At 44.5% G+C, this 19,730-nt stretch overlaps 2 protein-coding genes across 2 annotated transcripts in view; both read left to right on the forward strand.

Moving 5' to 3' along the window:
- Positions 1-19,730, forward strand: part of MATN2 (matrilin 2) — a 123,516-nt gene that overhangs the window by 24,234 nt on the left and 79,552 nt on the right. The gene's annotated exons all lie outside the window — the stretch shown is intronic.
- Positions 9,887-10,281, forward strand: LOC129084233 (ATP synthase subunit g, mitochondrial-like). The gene has a single exon (XM_054590307.1). The coding sequence runs from the start codon at positions 9,910-9,912 to the stop codon at positions 10,279-10,281; it is 372 nt and encodes a 123-aa protein (XP_054446282.1). The 5' UTR covers positions 9,887-9,909.

A 19,730-nucleotide genomic window follows, 5' to 3' on the forward strand; every position in this document is an offset into this window, starting at 1 on the left:
GTAGAGAAAAAAAGTATATCCTGTTTCACTAACCTTTACCTGCAATTTAGCATTTCCTCCTGTTATGATTATAAACCGCAAACCACAGGCGTGGTAGCAGTACCAGTAGAGATCACAGAAATTTTCATGGCACATTATAGTTGTGAGAGACAACTCAAAGTAGTGTGAACATTCACCACTGCTCCAAAGTTACACTAATTAGCAGCCATACCTTTCGATCTGGTTATTTTATGTTATTTTGAAAAGTATATGTTAATATATTCCCCAGTTTTTTTTCTTTTTAATATCATATTTGAAGTTTGATAACTTTAGTTCAAGGAATTGATGTCTTTTTAATCCTTTGCATTTGTCCATTTGTTTGTTTATTGTGGTAACATATATGTAACATAAAGTTAACACTTGAACCATTTTAAAGTGTACAATTCAATGGCATTTACTTTAGTACATTCACATTGTTGTGCAACCATCATCACTATTTTCAGAACTTTTTCATCATCTCCAACAGAAACTCTCTACACATTAAGAAACAACTCCCCATTCCCCTTCTTCTATCCCCCAGTAACCTTTTTTCTACTTTCTATCTCCAAGATTTTGCCTATTCTAAATACTTTATGTAAGTGGAATGATATGTGCTCTTTTGTGCCTGGCTTTTTTCACTTAACTTAATATTTTCAAGGTTCACCCACATTGTAGCATGTATTATTACTTCATTTTTAATAGCTGAATTGTGTGTGTATACACACCCCCCTCCACATTTTGTTTACCCATTTATCTGTTGTTGGGTACTTGGGTTGTTTTCCCCTTTTCGGCTATTGTGAATAAATGCTGCTATGAACATTGGCATACAAGAATTTGTTTAAGTACCCGCTCTCCACTCTTTGGGATAAACAGCAAGGATGGAATTGCTGGGAGATACACTAATTCTATGTTGGGCTTTTTGAGGAACTGCCACACTATTCCATTTTACATGTTACATTCCCACCAGCAATACCTGAGGGTCCCAGTTTCTCCATATCTTTATCAACACTTGTTATTCTCCAATTTTTTTAAATAACAAGCATCTTGGAGGACACTGCATTTTATTGTAGACATTTACAAGATTTATTCTGAGAAGGAGTCACGGGCTTCTCCAGAATGCCATGGAAAATTAAGAACCTGGGGTGAGGGAACCAGAGCCCAAAGACACTGTTACTCGTCTAAGGTGCAGTGACCAGCAGCAGCAGCCCAGGACTCAGAATTAATCCTCCCAGTGTTGAGTGGAGCCTCTTTCCCCTCTTACCATGTCGTTTGTTCTCACAAAGACACTTGCCCCAGCCGGCAGTCAGACTGAGTGAGGTCTGGAACAAAACCACTAACCCACCAGCCACTGAGCTGAGGCCAGCCCAACAAAGATGAGATGAACATAATTCTTGTCTGCAAACCTCTGCAACATCAAACTGCCACACAACTGCAGCAGCTAACACTTGATTCACTCAACAAATACGCTCTGGGTGCCGTGGGTGACATCCAACTCTGTGTTTACTCCGAGTGTCTGGGAGACATCCAAGGGGACATCCCTTCGAGATGCTCAGCGGGGAGAAGGGAGAAATATCCCTGCGCCTGTTTCCGTTAAGTACAGAGTGGTGCCCTGGACTGTCGTTCTTCCATCAGAGCCTCTAATTCTGCAGAGACACAGCCTAAGATGGCATCCCTCTTCCGGGGATTGTCATCAGCCCATTTTCTTACTGAGCTTCCAGCCAACTGTGCCTCTTGGGCCTTACCACGCTTGTCAGCTTCGTTTTAAAAAAAAACAACAGTCGCTGTTGTTTTTAACAGAACTCGCTTTCCACTGCGTGGGCGTAAATAAATAGCATAACCCGCCCTAAACCCCAGTTGTCTCACCTGTAAAACGGGGGCGACCCTGGTACCCCCTCACGCAGGGGGAATGAGGGTGAAGTGAGATCATGCAGATACAGGGCTTGCTGCAGAGCGCGGCACAGGGCCAGCATTCAACTAATGCTTATTGCTCATACTGTTGATTTAAAAATTTATTATTAAAAAGCACTTCATACATGACAACATGCTGTTAACAGATCCTACTCTACTCCCTAAAACTAGGAATTAGGGTTGGTTTTTTTAAAAATCTCTATTTGAAAGCATCTGGCATAATAGCCTTCCAATATTGTGTACTGAATGAATGAATTAACGATGACATTCATTATTATTAGCATTAATTTTTATTCATCTATTTGAGCATTTACTGATTTAAATATAAAATGGCAGGTTGCTCTTTTTTCTTCTAACCTTAAGTCAGATATTGGTTTTAGAGAACCTCTATAGAATTGATTACATGAGAGTTGTAGAAAATATATGAATTAGCAAAACAGCTAATAAATTTTATGTTAAAATGTCCAAAGTCACACCATCAGATTCATTCATACATGCACCAGGTTTCTGTGTAGCAGCTACCCTGAAGCAGGCTTGGTGCCAGCAATGAAATCTCCTGGTATAAGGTGGGGTACAACTGGCTTAAGCTAACAGTGGTTTTATTAAGAGAGAGTTAAATATTCCACAAGAAGTCTGGAGGTTATTGATTCTCAGTTGGTGGCAGGATCTCAGCTTTTCAATTGTGACCAGGACACTTTCCAGCTTTCAACTGTGTTATCCTAGGAGATAGGCTTTCCTTCCTTAGACCTCGGTAGCTCGCAAGATGGCAGCTACAGCTGCAGACATCACATCCTTCCATGGCCACGGTCACGGCAAGAAGAGAGTAGAGGTGGAGTTTCATCCAGTGGTTCACTTCTTTTATCAGAGATCAAAATCTTTCTTAAAACCAGTAGACTTTCCCTTACTTTCCACTGGCCAAAACTGGATTGCATACCCACCCCAACTGCCTAGTCCGAGGAGTGGGTAACCATGACTTTCTTCATCAAAAAAGGTCACCTCTTGTGGTGTCTGGAGCCAGCCCTAGCAGAGCTCGTGGCCACGCCTTTGTTGTTGGGACTCTTGGCAAGGGAGCGGGAAGGGGTTGGGGAGAAAAGTGAATTTGAGTAGGCACCCACTAGTGTCGTCTACTCTACTGTGTTATGCCATTTTCTTGAAAGTATTAAATATACAAAGTGGAAAAAAGGCAGTAATAATCAAGGTGGAAGACTGGAAGACAAGAAAAAATATTACTCAAATGGTGATGCGTGTTTATAAAACCAAAGAATGTCAAAGGATCAAACTTTAATACATTTTTTAGCAATTTAAAACTTGTAAATGAAAATGTATTAAACACAATATAAATGTCTCTAGCAATTTAAAATGTTCTGTGAATCATTCTAGGAATTGTAAGGAAGAGCTGGCACTGTGCTGAATTCCACACACACTGTCCTACTCTATAGTGTGCTGAGATCTATCCCAGAACTTCCATTCTTTGGGACTGGTTTTGCCCCACGAGCTAGCAGAGTAAACACCCAGCTCCCACTTCCCCTTTAAAAAAATTTTAGACATTTTCTATTTATGGAAGTAATGTGTACTCATTTTTACTCCCTTTTTTAATGTATTGGAGTCTTAGATGTTCTCTCATGCAAGAGTCGATTGATTCTGTTTCTGTATAATTTAAAAAAACATGAACATCTAGCTTTATGTCTTTTTATCCGGGACTAACATTTGACAGGCGAAAGGAGAGTCATGAGAAATCTTTAAGTCACAGTCGGGTGCTGTCCTCTTGTGTGACACAGACAGTGCCTGTTCATTCATCTTTCATTCATTCAGCTCACAGATACTTACTGAGGCACCTGCTCCTGGCGTGTTGAGAACACTGCAGAAAACAAAATATGGATCTGTCTTATGGATCATAAAATATGAAAAACAAATAATTAAAAAGGTAAAATACATAATAGGAGAGAAGTTGGTAAGTTCCATGAAGAAAAGTAAGGCAGAAAGAGAGCTAGGAGTGCTGGGAGAAAGGAATTGTAAACCGAAGGTCTCCCTGAGAGGGTGAGCTTTCTACACACACCTGAAGGCAGTGAGAGGACAGAGCAGTGAATCCAGGGGAAGAATGTTCCAGGTAGAGGGAACGGCTGGTGGAAGCATGCCAGTGGCATGTGGCTTGGAGAAGTAACAGGACAGCTTTTGGGGCCACTGTCAGGAATTTGGATTTTTTTCTGAGAGAGATGGGGGCCACTGGAGGGCTGTAAGCAAAGGAGTGACATGCTTTCACCTGTGTTTAAAGAATCACTCTGGCCGCTGGATTGAGGACCTCTGTAGAGGGGCAAATGCAGAACTGGTTAGGAGGCTGAAGCCAGCGTCCAGATGAGGGATGGTGGTGGAGGTGATCACCTTTGGAGTGTAATGAACTAAGAATGATTTTATTTTGTGAAGTTTCCTGAAGGCTTCTTTTTTTTGTTTGCTTTTTAAAATTCTTATTATATTTTATTGACTATGCAATCACAGCTGTCTCATTTTTTATCCCTTTTCTCTCCTCCACACAACAACCCACCTCCCTCAGGCAATCCCCACACCTTTGTTCATGTTCATGTGTCATGTGTATAAGTTCTTTGGCTTCTCCATTTCCTACACTGTATTCTACATCCCTGTAGCTATTTTCCAACTACCTATTTGTACTTTTTAATCTTCACCCATTCCTCTATATCTGTCTCCCATCTGGCAACCATCAAAATGCTCTCCGATCCATGATTCTGTCTCTGGTCTTGTTTGCTTAGTTTGTTTTTTTGATACAGTTGTTGACAGGTATGTATTTATTGCCATTTTATTGTTTATAGTTTTGACCTTCTTTTTCTTAAATAAGTCCTTTTAACATTTCATATAATAATGGTTTGTGATGATGAATTCCTTTAGTTTTTCTTGTCTGAGAAGCTCTTTATCTGACCTTTGATTCTAAATGATAGCTTTGCTGGGTAGAGCAATCTAGGCTGCAGGCCCCTGATTTTCATGACTTTGATTATTTCTTGCCAATCCCATCTAGCTTGCAAAGATTCTTTTGAGAAATCAGCTGACAGTCTTATGGGAACTCTCCTGTAGGTAACCAACTGCTTTTCTCTTGCTCCTTTTAAGATTCTCTCTTTAAGTTTTGACATTGTAATTATTATGGGTCTTGGAGTGGGCCTCCTTGCATCCATCTTGTTTGGGACTCTCTGTGCTTCTTAGACTTGTGTGTCTATTTCCTTCACCAAATTAGAGAAGTTTTCTTTAATTTTTTTTTCAAATAGATTTCCAATTTCTTGCTCTTTCTCTTCTCCTTCTGGCACCCCTATGATGCAAGTGTTAGAATGCTTGAAGTTGTTCCAGAGGCTGCTTATACTAGCCTCAGTTTTTTTTTTAATTATTTTTTCTTCTTGTTGTTCTGATTGCTTTCTTATGTTCCAAATCTTTGTTTTGATTCTCAGCTTTATTCACTCTATTGTTGTTTCCCTGTAAATTGTTCTTTATTTCAGTTAGTGTATCCTTTGTTTCTGACTGGATCTTTTTTATGATTTTGAGGTCCTCACTAAGTTTGAGCATTCTTGTAACTAGTGTTTTGAACTTTTCACCTGATAGATTGCTTATATCCATTTCATTTAGTTCTTTTTCTGGAGGTTTGATCGGTTCTTTCATTTGGGCCATGGTTCTTTGACTCTTCATTTTGGCAGCATCCCTTTGTTTGTTTCTATGTATTAGATAGAGCTGCTATGACTCCCTGTCTTGGTATCGGGGCCTAATGTAGTAGGTATCTTATAGGGTCCAGTGCACAGCTACCTCTATCACCCAAGCTGGGTACTCAAGGTGTGCTCTTCATGTGGGCTGAGTGCACCGTCCCTTTGTAGTTGAGCCCTGGTTCCTCTTGGAAGGTCAATGGAAGGGATTTACCCAAGCCAGTCAGTTACAAGGATTGGTTATGACCACTGACCACCAACTTCTACCCTCCATGGAGGATCAGCTGTGCAGGGGCAGGATGGTGGTGCTCCGACATGGTCTGTAGCTGTCCACTGGGTATGCAGGCCCTGGGGTTTCCTGGGTGGTGCAGGCCAGGGTCAGCCCCACCTGTGTTTTCCACAGGGTCATCCTGCATGAGCTATAGAGCAATATGAGATGGCTGCTACTTGTGCTGGGGTTGGAGATTCCCAGGCAAAGCCAAGCTGTGAATCTGAGCTGGCTGCTGCTACTTAGAAAGGGGTACCAGGGCTGGGGGCTCACTGTTGATTGTTTGAAAGGATTTAGGAAGTTGTAAAGCTTGAGCCAAGACCAGCCATTCATATGGAAAAGCTGCTGTTAACAGCTGTAAGTTGGGTGGGTTGGAGCCTCAGGGGATCTCCAGGGTGGGGCAAACAGTGTTAGCCAGTTTGATGGAGTCTCACATATGGCACCTACCTGCCAGCTCTGTGGCTCTGTCTGCCTTTCTATTTGGGAGAAGGCTGTTCCCCAGCTCTCACCTTGATGCCAGACACTTCAGTTCCTCCCTGCATGCCACTGGTGCCTTTCAAGCTGCTACCCCAGTGCTAGAGCGCAGAGGGAGTGAATCTAAGTAAGTTTGTGTGTGGGTTCTTTAAGAGGAAGTGCTTGGGACTCCAGAAGTTCCTTTCACCGACTCAATCCCTGCTCATTTTTGCAGCCAGAAGTTATGGAGACTTATCTTCCTGGCACTGGGCTAGAGGGCCTGGTGTGGGGCTGGGACTCTTTGCTCCTGAGATATTCCTCCCGAATTTTTATCTACCACTCATGTATGTGGGACCAGCCTGTTCCATGTCTCCACCCCTCCTACCAGTCTGGATGGATGTGGTTTCTTTAATTCCATAGTTGTCAGATTCCCATTCGACTTGATTTCTGCCATTTCTGAGTGATGGTTGTTCTATAACTTAGTGTAATTTTGATGTGGTTTTGCAAGGAGGTGAATCATGTTTACCTATGCCACCGTCTTGACCAGAAGTCCCCCAACATCTTCTTGAACAATACCAGTTGCTGAAAATTTATGGATACAGCCCACAGAGAACCCTATAGTTACAACTAGGGAACATTAATGTAATTATGAAGTCATGCAGGTTATACACTGTATAGTCGTAAGTCTTTTGTTTCCTGCAGATTAATGTTGAAGAGTATGAGTTCTAGACTCAGATTTCTGGATTCAGAGCCTAGCTCCATCATCTACTGTGTGACCTTGGGTAAATTAAACTCTCTGAGTCTTGGTATTGCCATTTGTTAAATGGGAACAATAGATTAGTGCATATATAACATTTAGTATTATATTGATATATACCTATTGCTCAATAAATATTAGCTCATTATAGATATGGATATAAACATTTGTTAAGGTCAAGGAACATTTCTATCTAACTTATTTTATGTGGAACCAATAGCATATTAGAGCTGGAAGGAATTGAGAGGCATCATTCAGTAAAATCCTAAAAATCAAAGTGCCATAGTCAAAAAAGATAAAGTAGGTTATGTGCCCAGAGTCACCTAGCTGGTGGCAGAGTGGGAACTGAATATGGATTTCTTGGCTCCCAGTCAAGTGCTTTCTTTGTGATGCCATGTTGCTACCATACAGTCTTCAACACAATACGAGGTGGGAATAATAATAATAACAACAAATATGAATGATTATTTGACTCTTTGTGCTAGGTACAATTCCAAGTACTTGACATATATTCACTCATTTAATTCTCATGGCAATCCTATGAGGCAAGTACAATCACTGTCTCCACATTGCAGCAGAGGAAACTAAATGTTACAGAGAACAAATGACTTGCCCGGAGTGGAGAACGTGTGTGGTATGGGGAAACATGGGATCCTGGGATCCTGGGAGTCAGAAGGTGGCCCCACCATTGTACCACATGATCTTTCTTCCCCATTTGTAGTATAGGGAGATTGTATGCCGTCTTTAAGGTCACTTTCAACTCTTAAAGTGCGTATTCTAAGTGCTTCCCAATTATCAGGTCTGTAAGTAATACAATTTCAGTTCATTAAATTTGCATTCTTATTAGCTGCAAGATGGACTATTTGTAGAACAGCCTAGAAATGAAAGTCACCAAGGGTGTGAGGGATTCCTGAAATGTTATTTTTGTCTTCCATAGCAACCCTAACATTTGGCATTAAGCTTAATGGAGTCACCTACAGCAGCTGGAGCTAAGCATTTGCTCAGGCTCTGTGAGTGATGAGGAAACAAAGTTCTGGCACAATAATTTTCCTTTTATGTAATTTACCGTCTCAGTGTATTTTAGGGAGTGGAAACCTAAGCCAAGTTAAGTAAGAATGGAGGAAATGAAACATTATATTAAAGTGTGGAGAGAGCAACTTTCCGAATGAACTGGAGAGTGAGAACAATCTAGGTGCCTGGGGGAGTCACTGTAGCAAGAAGGTTGGAAGTAGACATGCAGAGGTTTCAGGAGAGGGGAGGGGAGGAGAGCTGGCCCTGTTTTCGAAAAGCTTGGCTGGAGGTTGCCTTTAGGTGAGCTTTGTGAAGACGACTGAGCACGCCCAGTTGTATTTTTTTGTTCCAATGTGTTTGGAGTTCTCAGCAGGAAACCACGGTGGAGGGGTGGGGCATTAAGACAACAGATATATTGAGGAGTTGAGGGGAACACAAGGGCTAGTGCAGGAAACAAAGCTCTCTAGGTATTTTAAGCAGAAAGAGATTTCATACAGGAAATTAGGTGCTTACATAATCATCAGAACTGTTGGAGGAATGGGAGTCCAGGGCCATCACGGAAGAACCTATCCCTAGGCTCAGGATACTGCCGCCACCGTAACTGCATCTATGAAGCTGGTAAACAGATGGTAGAATGCCAAGTCTGTCTTTCTACAACCTTGCTCGCCTGCAGAAACAGTTTCTACCTCCCTTCCTACTTGAATTGGTACTACCCCACTCTTACCTAGAACTCTAGCTGAAAGGGAGTCTGGGAAAGGTAGTTCTTGTCTATTTAGCTTCTGCAGTACCGGAAGACCCATTGAAAGAGGAAGGAGTTCATGCTGAGAGCCAGCTGACATTCAGTCAATTGTTATTTCATTTGCAATTCGGATAACTCTGAAGAGAAATAGAGGTAGAGGAGTTGGACACCTAAGAAGGATGAGTTGGAAGGGACCAATCTCTGACCCAAATCATCTGCTCCACCAACTGAAAGTCCTTTAGGTAGACGTGCACCAGGGTCAAATAACAAAGGGGTAGACACTTGCCTTCTAAAGACAAAGGAGTTGGCTTAAAATTCTCTCTGGTGCTTTCTTATTGGTTTATATACAGCAAACGTTAATTTGCCCCTTAGACCAAGCTGGGTATTCCAGTGGGAGGGAAAGCAAGGGGACAGGCCTGGAGAAACTGGCTCTGGGTTGGGTCAGGGATGGAGAGAGTGAAGTCTGGGCTGAGTCAGAAGCTTTCAGAATGTTCCCTCAAGGAGGATGGGTGCATCTGAAACTCTTCAGCGTTCTCCACTGACTCCTTAATGAAGTCCAAACTTCTTAATGGAAGGCACCTCAGCCCACCCTACAAGGCCCTGTCACTCCCATCCCGCCCCTTAAGATTCATCCATACCACACCACCTGCAGTTACCTGTGCACATGTGCACGCCACTCAGCTCTGACTGCCAGGCTTTTGCTCATGCTGATCGTTTGCCTAAAATGCCCACCCCAACTCAGCCTGGCCAGTACCTTGCTCATCCTCTAATTACAGAATGCTATAAAATAATATAATGTGCCCATCAGCTTCTCCGGATATCTCCGCACACACCGTCTTGGGATCAGTGCTCCAGCTGTTCATATCTTTATGAATCTTAAGAACCTGTCTTCTCTACAAGGTTATATGCTCTCCCAGGCCAAGCTTGGTTTTCACAGTGTATCCCCAGCACCTAGCACAAAGATGGGGATTTTAATGTTTGCATAACTCAACCAAATGAAACTGATGAGAGAAGTGTCTCAAAAACCAACGTCAGAGTGCCACAGAACTTCCATACTGCAACCATGGCCCAATTTGTCCGTAACCTCGCAGAGAAGGCCCCAGTGCTGGTAAATGCTGCTGTGACTTACTCTAAACCTCGATTGGCCACATTTTGGCAGTATGCCAAGGTTGAGCTGATTCCTCCAACCCCTGCTGAGATCCCAATAGTTATTCAGAGGTTGAAAAAAATAGTCAATAGTGCTCAAACTGGTAGCTTCAAACAGCTCACAGTTAAGGAAGCTCTGCTGAATGGTTTGGTGGCCACTGAGGTGTGGATGTGGTTTTACGTTGGCGAGATCATAGGCAAGCGTGGCATCATTGGCTATAATGTTTGGAGACCAATCTTTAACATCTATTTCTTTTTGGTTTATTATTTGAATGTTCTTAGACCGTGAATAATCAGAATGGTATTTGAATTAAAAAAAAAAGAGTATTTCAAAAAAAACCAAAAACCAACGTCGCCTTTGCCGGGGGAAAGCCGGGCAGTCTTCTGCCCCTACCCCTGTGTGCCCTGCACCCCTCCCCTTCCAGGGAGAGCACTGCAGGGGTGCACGGAGCCAGGTGGAACGTGTCAGGGCCTCTCCCTCCTGGCTGCAGCCTCTCTCCACCCGACTCTGCCCTGCTATTCACGCGTCTCGGCTCTGCTGCCGACTTCCCTTTGCTGAACTCTCAGAAAGCAGATGAGGTGGTTGCTCAATTTACCGTATTAAGTTAAAACCCTCCCATGGGTCAAATGCCAGTTTGCTTTTTAAAAGCCACCTACTCAGTTTCTCACTTTGCAGAAAGAAGAAATCACCTGTTCCCCAGTGCCTTCTGTCCTACCTCATACCGGAGGACAGGCCGTGTGCGTGCGCACGTGTACAGATTGCAGTTCTAAGATATGAGTCATTTCTCAATTTGAGAAAGGAAGGAAGATGGTTAGAGGGGTTTTGATTGAGAATACCCAACGTATTCTGTAAGCGAGTGAGGTTCAAAACCATCAACTATTTCAGGGCTTCTTTGTACGTCTCTTTATCAATTAAGAGAAAGCCTGTTTGTAAGACAAACTGTGAGAGAAGACCCTTTTTTTTTTTTTAAGTGAAACTTTAGCAAACTGCTTTACCTTGCAAGGAAATTCAATTCACTGGAAACTGCTTTCTCCAGGGTTAACCTGGGGTAGCTTTCTTTCTGGCTCCCTCACAAAGAAAATTATCCAGGGTTCTGGAAACCACAGTCGTTGAACCTCATACGAACGATGTCTCTTTTCTTTCAGCTCATGTAACAGTTACCAGAGGAGACTGGTGTGATGTGGCATGTTTTTTCTTTCTTTCTTTTTTTTTTTTTCTTTTCCATTTTGCTGGCTTGCTGGTGCACACTCCCTGAGGGCCTTACAGAGCTGTGTTCCTAAAGGAATTTATGACAGTCAGCAGGGACAACTGAAATTTGAGCTAGTGTGAACCCAGAATTCCTCGGGGCCCTACTGGCTCACGTCTCCAATTTATGGAGCACCGCTGCTGCCCAGAGATGCAGGCTAATTCACCAGAACCTTCTTTAAAACAAAAACAAAAAAACATGCAAAAAACCCTCATCGTGACATTGTCAAGTACATTTTGCATAAAAACATCACAGTGTGTATCTCCATAGCCAGATAGACTCTGCCTCTCCCAGGACACACATCCCTCTTTGCCCTGCGCACTCTCTCCTTGGTAATACCTGGTAAAGTATACACAGAGCAAACCTGACAATACAGAAATTTCGACACTTGCCTTTGAACTTTTGTTCTGCTTGTATGTGTTGGAAAGAACTTCATAGAATAAAGGTTGATATTCAGACCGTATCTTGTATGTTCTTGAGAGAACCGCATGGTACATGGCCCCTTGAATGGCATCAGTGGCTGGTTACACAGCTCCTTGGGCAAGTGGATCTCTGGTAAAAATCTCACAGAGTCAAGAGAAGAAAACCAGAGTGGCCCGGCGGGCACAGGGAGCCGGGCCAGCCACCGCGCCCCTTTCCCCCGGTCACCTCCTAATTCCTCTCTTCTCCCACCAGGCATTCAGAATGGGGCGCGTGTTGGGGAAGACCACAGAAATCCCCTCCATCCGGATGTACCTTGTTACCTTTTTTTTAGTTATTGGCCAAGAGTCGAGAGTCCGCCTTCTCTGGACGGTTATGTTCCAAGACCCCCAGTGGATGCCTGAAACTGTGGGTAGTACCAAACCCTTTATATAGTATGTTTTTTCCTCGACAGACATATACATACCTATGATAAAATTTAATTTATCAATTAGGCACAGTAAAAGATTCACAACAATAACTAAGGATAAAATAGAAGAACTACAACAATATACTGGATTGAAAGTTATGTGAGTGTGGTCTCTCGCTCCCTGATAGCTGGGGCTTGGCTCCTGCAGACTAGCGGCCGGGAGCACAGACAGTGTGGACACCCTGGGCAGAGGGGTGATGCGCTTCCCAGGTGGGATGTCACGAGCGTTCCTCATGCTGCTCAGAAAGGCATAGAATGTCAAAGGTTAATGAGTTGCTTATTTCTAGAACTTTCCTTTTAATATTTTCAGTCTGTGGTTGACGGCAGGTGACTGAACTGCCAAAAGTGACACTGCAGATAAGGGGAGACGACTGTCATTGCGGGGTTTATGCGTCCACATTCAGAAGTGCAGTCTCTGGCGACTGTTCTTTGTGCTTGAGGCTGTCCAGGCAAAGCGTGTGTTATGATTAGTATGATCAAACAACAGTCCCTCTGACCCTGCCTCATTCTGCAGCCCTTGGTATGCCGACCCCCCGGACTGTAAGCCCCCTGCAGCTAGCGACTGCGTCTCCTCCGAGTCAGCGCCCGCACAGCTCCCGCCTCGCATTCTGCCCATAGTGCCTTTGGTCACTGCCTCCCGTGTGCCAGCCCTGAGCCAGGCACTGGAGAAACGGAGGTGAATAAGGACCTGTGATGACCTCAGAGGTTTGCATTATGCTCTGAGGGGGCTTGCAGGCAGTGCATACAGTATTTTGGGGATGGCGTCGCTGCATGTGATGTTACTAATTGTGCTTACTGCCGTCACTAGCTAGTGAAGCAGAGGGCACCTTTGGACTCAGGTAGGTGGAGCAGGTGAATCTCTGGAGCCTGAGGCACGGGGATGCCCCTGGGAGACTGGTCCAGGGCAGAGGGTGAAGAAGCCATTTAGATTTTGGGAGTGTGTGTTGAGTTGATCTTTAACTCCCAGGTCTTGTTCCAGCTTCCTGCTGCTCATGCCCACATTTAGCTGGGGATGAATGTGTTAACTGGCAGCTGGGAAGGTAACATGTGAGGCTCTTCTCTGGGACATTTTCCTGTTCAGAGGAGACTTTTCCCTCGAGGCCACCTACTGGGAAGCAGAGCTAAAAATACAGGTACTAGAATCAAGCTGGCTGAGTTTGAAGTCCCTGTTCCGCCACCACTCACTCGCCCTGTGCCAGGGGACCCGTTATTTAACCTCTCTAAGCCTCAGTGTCTTCACCGAGAAGTTAGGCTCATAATGGTGCCCACCTTGCTTATTTTTTGAGCCTTTTTGAAAGCCAGGACGTATCTGACATACATATTGAAACAGAATGTGGATGAGAACACAAGAGAGAATCCAGGATGTATGGCTCCCATATTTACAAGGTCACTCCTGGTCCTGGGTGGGTGCTAGGGTCACAGGAAGGGGTCCCCTGACACCATCTTCTCCTCTGCACTCTTGGCTCTGTGATAGATGGCCTCTCAGGCTCAGATGCCCCTTTGGATAGAATTCGCAGATTTGTTGTTCCCAAGAATCACCTGGAGCAATTACAAGTGCACATTCCTGGGCCCCACCCCAGAGATTCTGATTCACTGGGTCTAGGGTGCTGCCCAGGACGCAGCATTTTAAATAAGTATTCCAGGCATTTCTGATATCATCAGAATGGCCCTGCTTGGGCTGTTCTTTACATACCTCTACTGGCCAGCTCTCCCAGCCCCTTCCAGCTCATGGACCGGTATCCGCAATGCCTGTCTTTTCCACCCTCCCACCCACATATGCACATAGAAGGGAAGAAGCAAAGACCCTGATGGAACATCTACGTGCCTGTCACTATGCTGGCTACTAGAAATGCATAGAAGACACTATGTGAGACTGGGTAGCTCCATGCATGGGATGCTGGTGGGAACATACTCAGGCAGAGGTAAATGGGAGGTTCCAGGGGCTTAGGAGAGTGGAAGGGGCCCACCAAGGAAAGGTTTTCAAAAATAGACGGCCATAGAGCTGAGTCTTAAACTGAAGAGGCAGTCAAGCTGGGATGGTGTGTAGGGAACTACCAGCCTTTTGATATCACAGGGGAATAGGGTACAGGGTATAGGGCAGGGAGTGACGGGCTGTTCCAGGAGGCCAAAGAGTTCATGAATTCATTCTCCCATGAATGTCAGCAACCCTGCTGTCAGTGACCCTTGGGATAGTGGCTTTTGAATGATGAAACAGCATCCGGAAGCTGATATATATTCTACTGATAGCCAAATGCAGCTGCTGTGACTGTGATCGATGAAACTCACCAAAGTATGCATTTATGGGAAAATTCTGATGTAAAGACAGGAAAAGTAAGGTCCATTTGTGGGGAGAGTACTCTGCTCTCCTGGGCCAAGAGAGCCATTGATGAGATGCCTGGGGCATTGAGGTCAGGAGGGGTCAGATAGGAGTGATTAGAAAGGTTCTGATTGGCAAACAGGTTTCGTTCTCCAAGCCTCCTCCACATACTAGGTAGTGGGAACATACTAGGTAGTGGGGTTTTGTGTTGAGAGGCATCCTATAGCTGACTTTGATTTGGAGGCTGGGGGTCGTGTCTCACAGGTCCTGGGGCTGGCAGCTGGGGCAACGTGCAAGGCTTGGGACTGGCTGTCCAGGTTTGAGATTTTATCATGTGACCAACTGTCAAGACAGGTCTCCTTTCCTGTGGTTTATACAGGTGGCTTTTTGAGCCTTATGTGCAGGATTTGACATTTATACCAATTGGATTTCATCTTGTTAGTTTTGACTTAATTATTCCAGCCCTCAGACATCCTTTCTGGTCTGGACTCTGTCATTCAGCTTATTAGCAATTCCTCACAGCATTGTGTGGAGTGGTGGAGGGAGAACCGCAAGTGCCCCCCAGATTTGATCAAATGTCTGGAAAACATTACCAAGCGGGGAGCGGTTGGCTGGTGAGTCCAAGATCTGTTTTTGAACCCATTAAGAAGTCCAAGGTGTCTCCCTCAGAGAATACAATAGAATTTTCAGGGTATTCCCCAGTGGTTCTTCAGGAAGATGTGAGTAGAGCATGACTGATTCAAAGGAAGCCATAGCTCATCAAGTTCATTGTAAAATGTTTGGCATGAGGTAGTGCAGCAGCTGGCGACTGAATAAGGAGGAAACTGGAGAAGGAAGACTCATCTGTGGTCTTTCCAGCCCAGGCCAAGGACTGCGGTGCCCAATCAAGTGCAAGTCAAGGGACTTGCAGATTAAGTCACACTGGGGACAAAAATCAAAGACAGTCCAAATGGCTTCTGAAATAACCATGAAGTCACCTGTAATCCCCAATAGCTAGTCATCATCTGGAGGCAGACAGGTCCAGAACCACAGGAGGCTGCCGCAGGGGCCACATCCCAGGCATCTATGGGCACGTGCCCACTGAGCATGAAGGTGGATACTACTGCAATGCTGTGTTATGTGGTAGTCTTTTCTCTCCGTCTGTGTCTCTGTCTTTCTCTGACCAGCGTATATAGTTCCATTCATATAAACCAAATGCTCACGGGATGCAATTTCTCTGAGCTATTTTATATTCTTATAATGGTGGATATGTACCACTTTTGCAGTTTGGGGAAACTCATTCTTCTGCTCTTTCTCTTTCCTTTGTTCTGATCCCCTGCCCACCTACCAGCCTGCCTTCAGAACTGTGGCTTTATCTGCAAGTTTATGTGCAGACTGTTCATGTGGCCAGTCTTGTCCGCCCGCTCTTCTTATTTCTCATTGAGAAATAACATTAGCACTAATAATCAGTGCCTCATAAGTACAGTTGACTTGTAAACAATGCAGAGTACAAGGGCGTCCACCCCCTGCAGTTGAAAATTTGTGTATAACTTCTGACTCCCTCCGAAACTTTGACACTAACAGCCTAGTGTTGACTGTAAGCCTTACCTATCACATAGACAGTTGACAAGTACACACTTTGTACGTTACTGTATAAATACTGAAAATAAAGAAGCTAGGGAAAAGAAAATGCTATTAAGAAAATCATAAGGAAGACAAAAATATGTTCGCTGTATTTATTGACAATTCGCACATAAGTAGGCCTGTGCAGTTCAAACCTGAGTTCTTTAAGGGTCAAGTGTATAATTAGCACATTTACCTTTTTCCAGTTCCTTAGGGGCAGGTAAAATTGAGTACTTCAGTCTTTGTGTAGAGCACCAGACACTAAAACTGGGGTGATAAAATGATTCAATTTCATGTGCCAACTCTGATAGATTGTAGGTGCCTCGGGTGCAGTATTAAAAGGATCCTGAGGCTGAGTCCAGGCTGAGTGGGAGACTAATGTCTGACAAAGACAAGAAAAAAAGGCTGTTGCTAACCTGCCCTAGAGCCTGCGTTGTCTGCAGAGACGAAGCCAGCTGTCCTCCCGCATCTTTCTCTCTGAGCACTCCATCTTTTTAGTCTACCTGTTCATTGTGTCCTGTTATGATTTGTACGCTTGCTTTTCCCAGGTGGGAGTCTTTCCTTTTTGTATTCCCAGAGCCTGACACATAGTAGGTACTCGCTAAATATTCGATGAATGACTGGCTTTACCTAACTGGTCTACATATGTGGCATCTGCATTTCTTTCCCAGTAGAGTTGATTGTTTGCTTTGCGGAGATACAGAGTACAGTATAGAGTTCCTGATTTGCCAGATCCATTCCATCTAGGAATACAAACATAAATTGTATGTTTTTTCCCCTCCTTAAACCTTTGCTGGGCTCCTAATAATAATGGTTTTCTTCCTCTCTATCTTTTTTTTCTCTCCCTCATCGTAAAACAGCCTTAACTTTTCTCCCCAGTGTCCCTTTGAAACTCTCAATGATCTGATTTTTTCTCTGCCCCTTTATGACATTTTCATCTGCTTCGTAGGGCTTCTGGTCATTCTTAGGGCATTTTAAAAAGCCTTTGATTATTCCTAGAACAGTTTTAGCTCCTGGCTCACTGCCACTTTCTTCAGCATCACTCTTGTGTTAATTCTTGGTGATTTCAAAATCCATGTGAATGATCCCTGAATAGCTTTGGCTTCATTTCCTCCAATATTCTTGTCTTCCCCCGTTATAGCTCAGCCGTTGTCCCTCTTATCATACTTTTGACCCTGTGATTATAATAACTGCAGTCCCATCTTAATTTAAACCTCCTATCTTCCCAGCTCCTCCCTTCTAATACCTTCTACTGTTCCAGATTCAAGGATTTTGTGACTCTGGACTTTCAGTTCATTGATCCTGCTACTTCTACTCTGTCCTTCACCCCCTCATTGCCTCTACTCCCTGCTTCCCCGGTTTAATTCCACAGGAAATCATTATAATTGCCCTGTCGATGGCTTTTGCCACTCTCCTGATTCATCACTCTCGCTTGGCTAAATGACAGCCCTGGTTCAATCAGCTTTTGCCTTCCCCGATACCTGTCTAGCCCAGCGTAGCCAGAGCAAAATACACACAATGTTGTTGGTCTTCTTTCAATTTCATGATCATTACCCTCCAGGCAGCCTCTAATGCTGCCCAGCAATCATCCTCTAGTTCCCCAGTCCTTGTATTCTTGCGCTGTCCTAGAAATTGTTACATTTTTTCACTTGTATCATTCAATTTTCTACAATTTTTTTTAAGTGCCCACAAACCATCTGCTTGTGGGAACTTTGCTGGGAGCTGGTATGAAATATCACATTTTCTGAAATCCGTTTCCCTCCCCCGTCGCACCCGGCGCATTTGCCTGTTATCTAAGCCCTAGTCCTCCTGTTCCTCACGGCCCCGGGAGGGCCCGTGGCCTGGCCTCAGCTCTCCGTCACAGCTGTCCCATTCTGCAGCCTCCCATGGCCTTGCTCCTACCCATCTCTCAGTCAGCACCTGTCAAGGGAATGAGAATGAGAACGACTAGCAGCCTGATTTACTGGGAAAGCATCTGTTTTCATCATTTGATTAAATTAGAAAAATTCAAATAGACATTTCGCAGAGAAGAAGCACTTGGCAGGAGGCAGACAAGTTTGGGTCATAGCCTGCAGGCCCTGGGATTCCAGGGGAGGGAAGACCTGGCTCCAGGGAGCTGGAGCAGACCTGGTGCCTCTTGAGAGCGCTTGGAATGGCAGGTGTGAAAGGACGGAATCCTTTCTGAGCCTGGCTTGGTGGTCGAAAGCATGCCCTGCGGAGCCAGACAAGGTGGATGGGATTCAGATCCCTGCTCCTCCTCTCTCTAACGTTGAGACCCTGAGCTATTTAACCTCTCTAGACTCACTGTCCTCATCTGCAAAATGGGAATAGTAACAGTTTCTACTCCCTAAGGTGGGTGTGAGAAATAAAGAAGCCAACATGTGCAAAGTAGTCAGAACAAGGTCCGGTACTTATTAAGTGCTCAATGAACAGTAGTTATAAATTATTATTCTATTCTCTTCTGTGCCTCCCAACAGCCCTGTGAGGTATTCTTATCCCCATTTCACAGGAGAGGAGGCTGCACATCACAGGGGTTAAGGAGAGGCTCAGGACCACGTGGACAGAAAGCAACAGAAGCTAGACTTGCGCTAAGATGGTGGGACTCTACTGCCGTTTCACTGAGCGTTTCGGAGCTCCCTTTTAGCCCCTGGATGACATGATTTTTACCCTTATCACAGAGATTCGCATCACTCCCTTCTCCAAACATGCCTGGGTCTTCCTGGGCAGATGGCACCAAATATTTACTGTACAATTACATGGTCATGATTGAATTTAGCCGGAGCAAGGGAGGCTGATTAGCAACAAATCAGCAACCTTGAGAGGAAGAAACAGTTCCAAGATCACACACTGTAATCCTGCGGGAGTGGGAATGTTGCTTACAATCGTCCTGGCTCAGGTTCACCTGCTCTGCAAGGGCCTGAGACACTCAGTTTGGCCAATGTGTGGGCTTTGGAGTCAAGCTGATGGTACTGGAAGTGCTGTTGACAAAGTCCAGACCATCACTTTAGGGCTTAAGGGGTGACATTTTATGATGTGCTCACATACCCTCTTACAGTTGCTGTTGAAAGTCCGTGGTGAGGGCCCCGAGGGAGGACTGTTGTGTGTTCAGCCAGGCTAAGGAGACAGGGATGCTGTGGATCAAAACCAGTGTGTGAAAGGAACACACACAGAGAAGTCATTTTCTGGAATCATCTCTCAGAAGTCCCCGTGAGGAGAAGCTATTAGGCTCTTCACAGCGAATATTTTAGAAAGCCCCCAAGTGTTTACAAAGCTCATGTAACACCAGCTCGTGATGTATTGAGGATTTTCCAAGGCACCTGCCTGAAAATGGTGGAAGGGGTACCAGTGTAGTCCCAGGTGTGACCCTGATGAGCCATAAGGCCTTGTGGACTTAGAATCACCTCTCTGAACCTCAGGTTCTCCTTCTGGAAAGTGAGTGACTTACACTCTGTTTGACCCTTCCATCTCTAAAAATTTACTAGTCTGAGAGTCCCTGAACCTCAATTAATTCCACAAATGCATTGCCCTAGGACTAACTGTATTCCTGACTGCGTGGCTGTGTAGACGGGAGAAACTAGCTTCACACTGCAGGGAACTTGCTGTGAGGGAGTCAGGTCACGCTTCCTATAACTTCTTTTCTCCAGAGAGCTCTCTAGTACTTAAACTGGTGCTTCTCAGAATGC

Source organism: Pteronotus mesoamericanus, unplaced genomic scaffold (genome assembly GCF_021234165.1).
Source record: "Pteronotus mesoamericanus isolate MK-2021 breed Mesoamerican mustached bat unplaced genomic scaffold, CSHL_Meso_final scaffold_174, whole genome shotgun sequence".
NCBI lineage: Eukaryota > Metazoa > Chordata > Mammalia > Chiroptera > Mormoopidae > Pteronotus > Pteronotus mesoamericanus.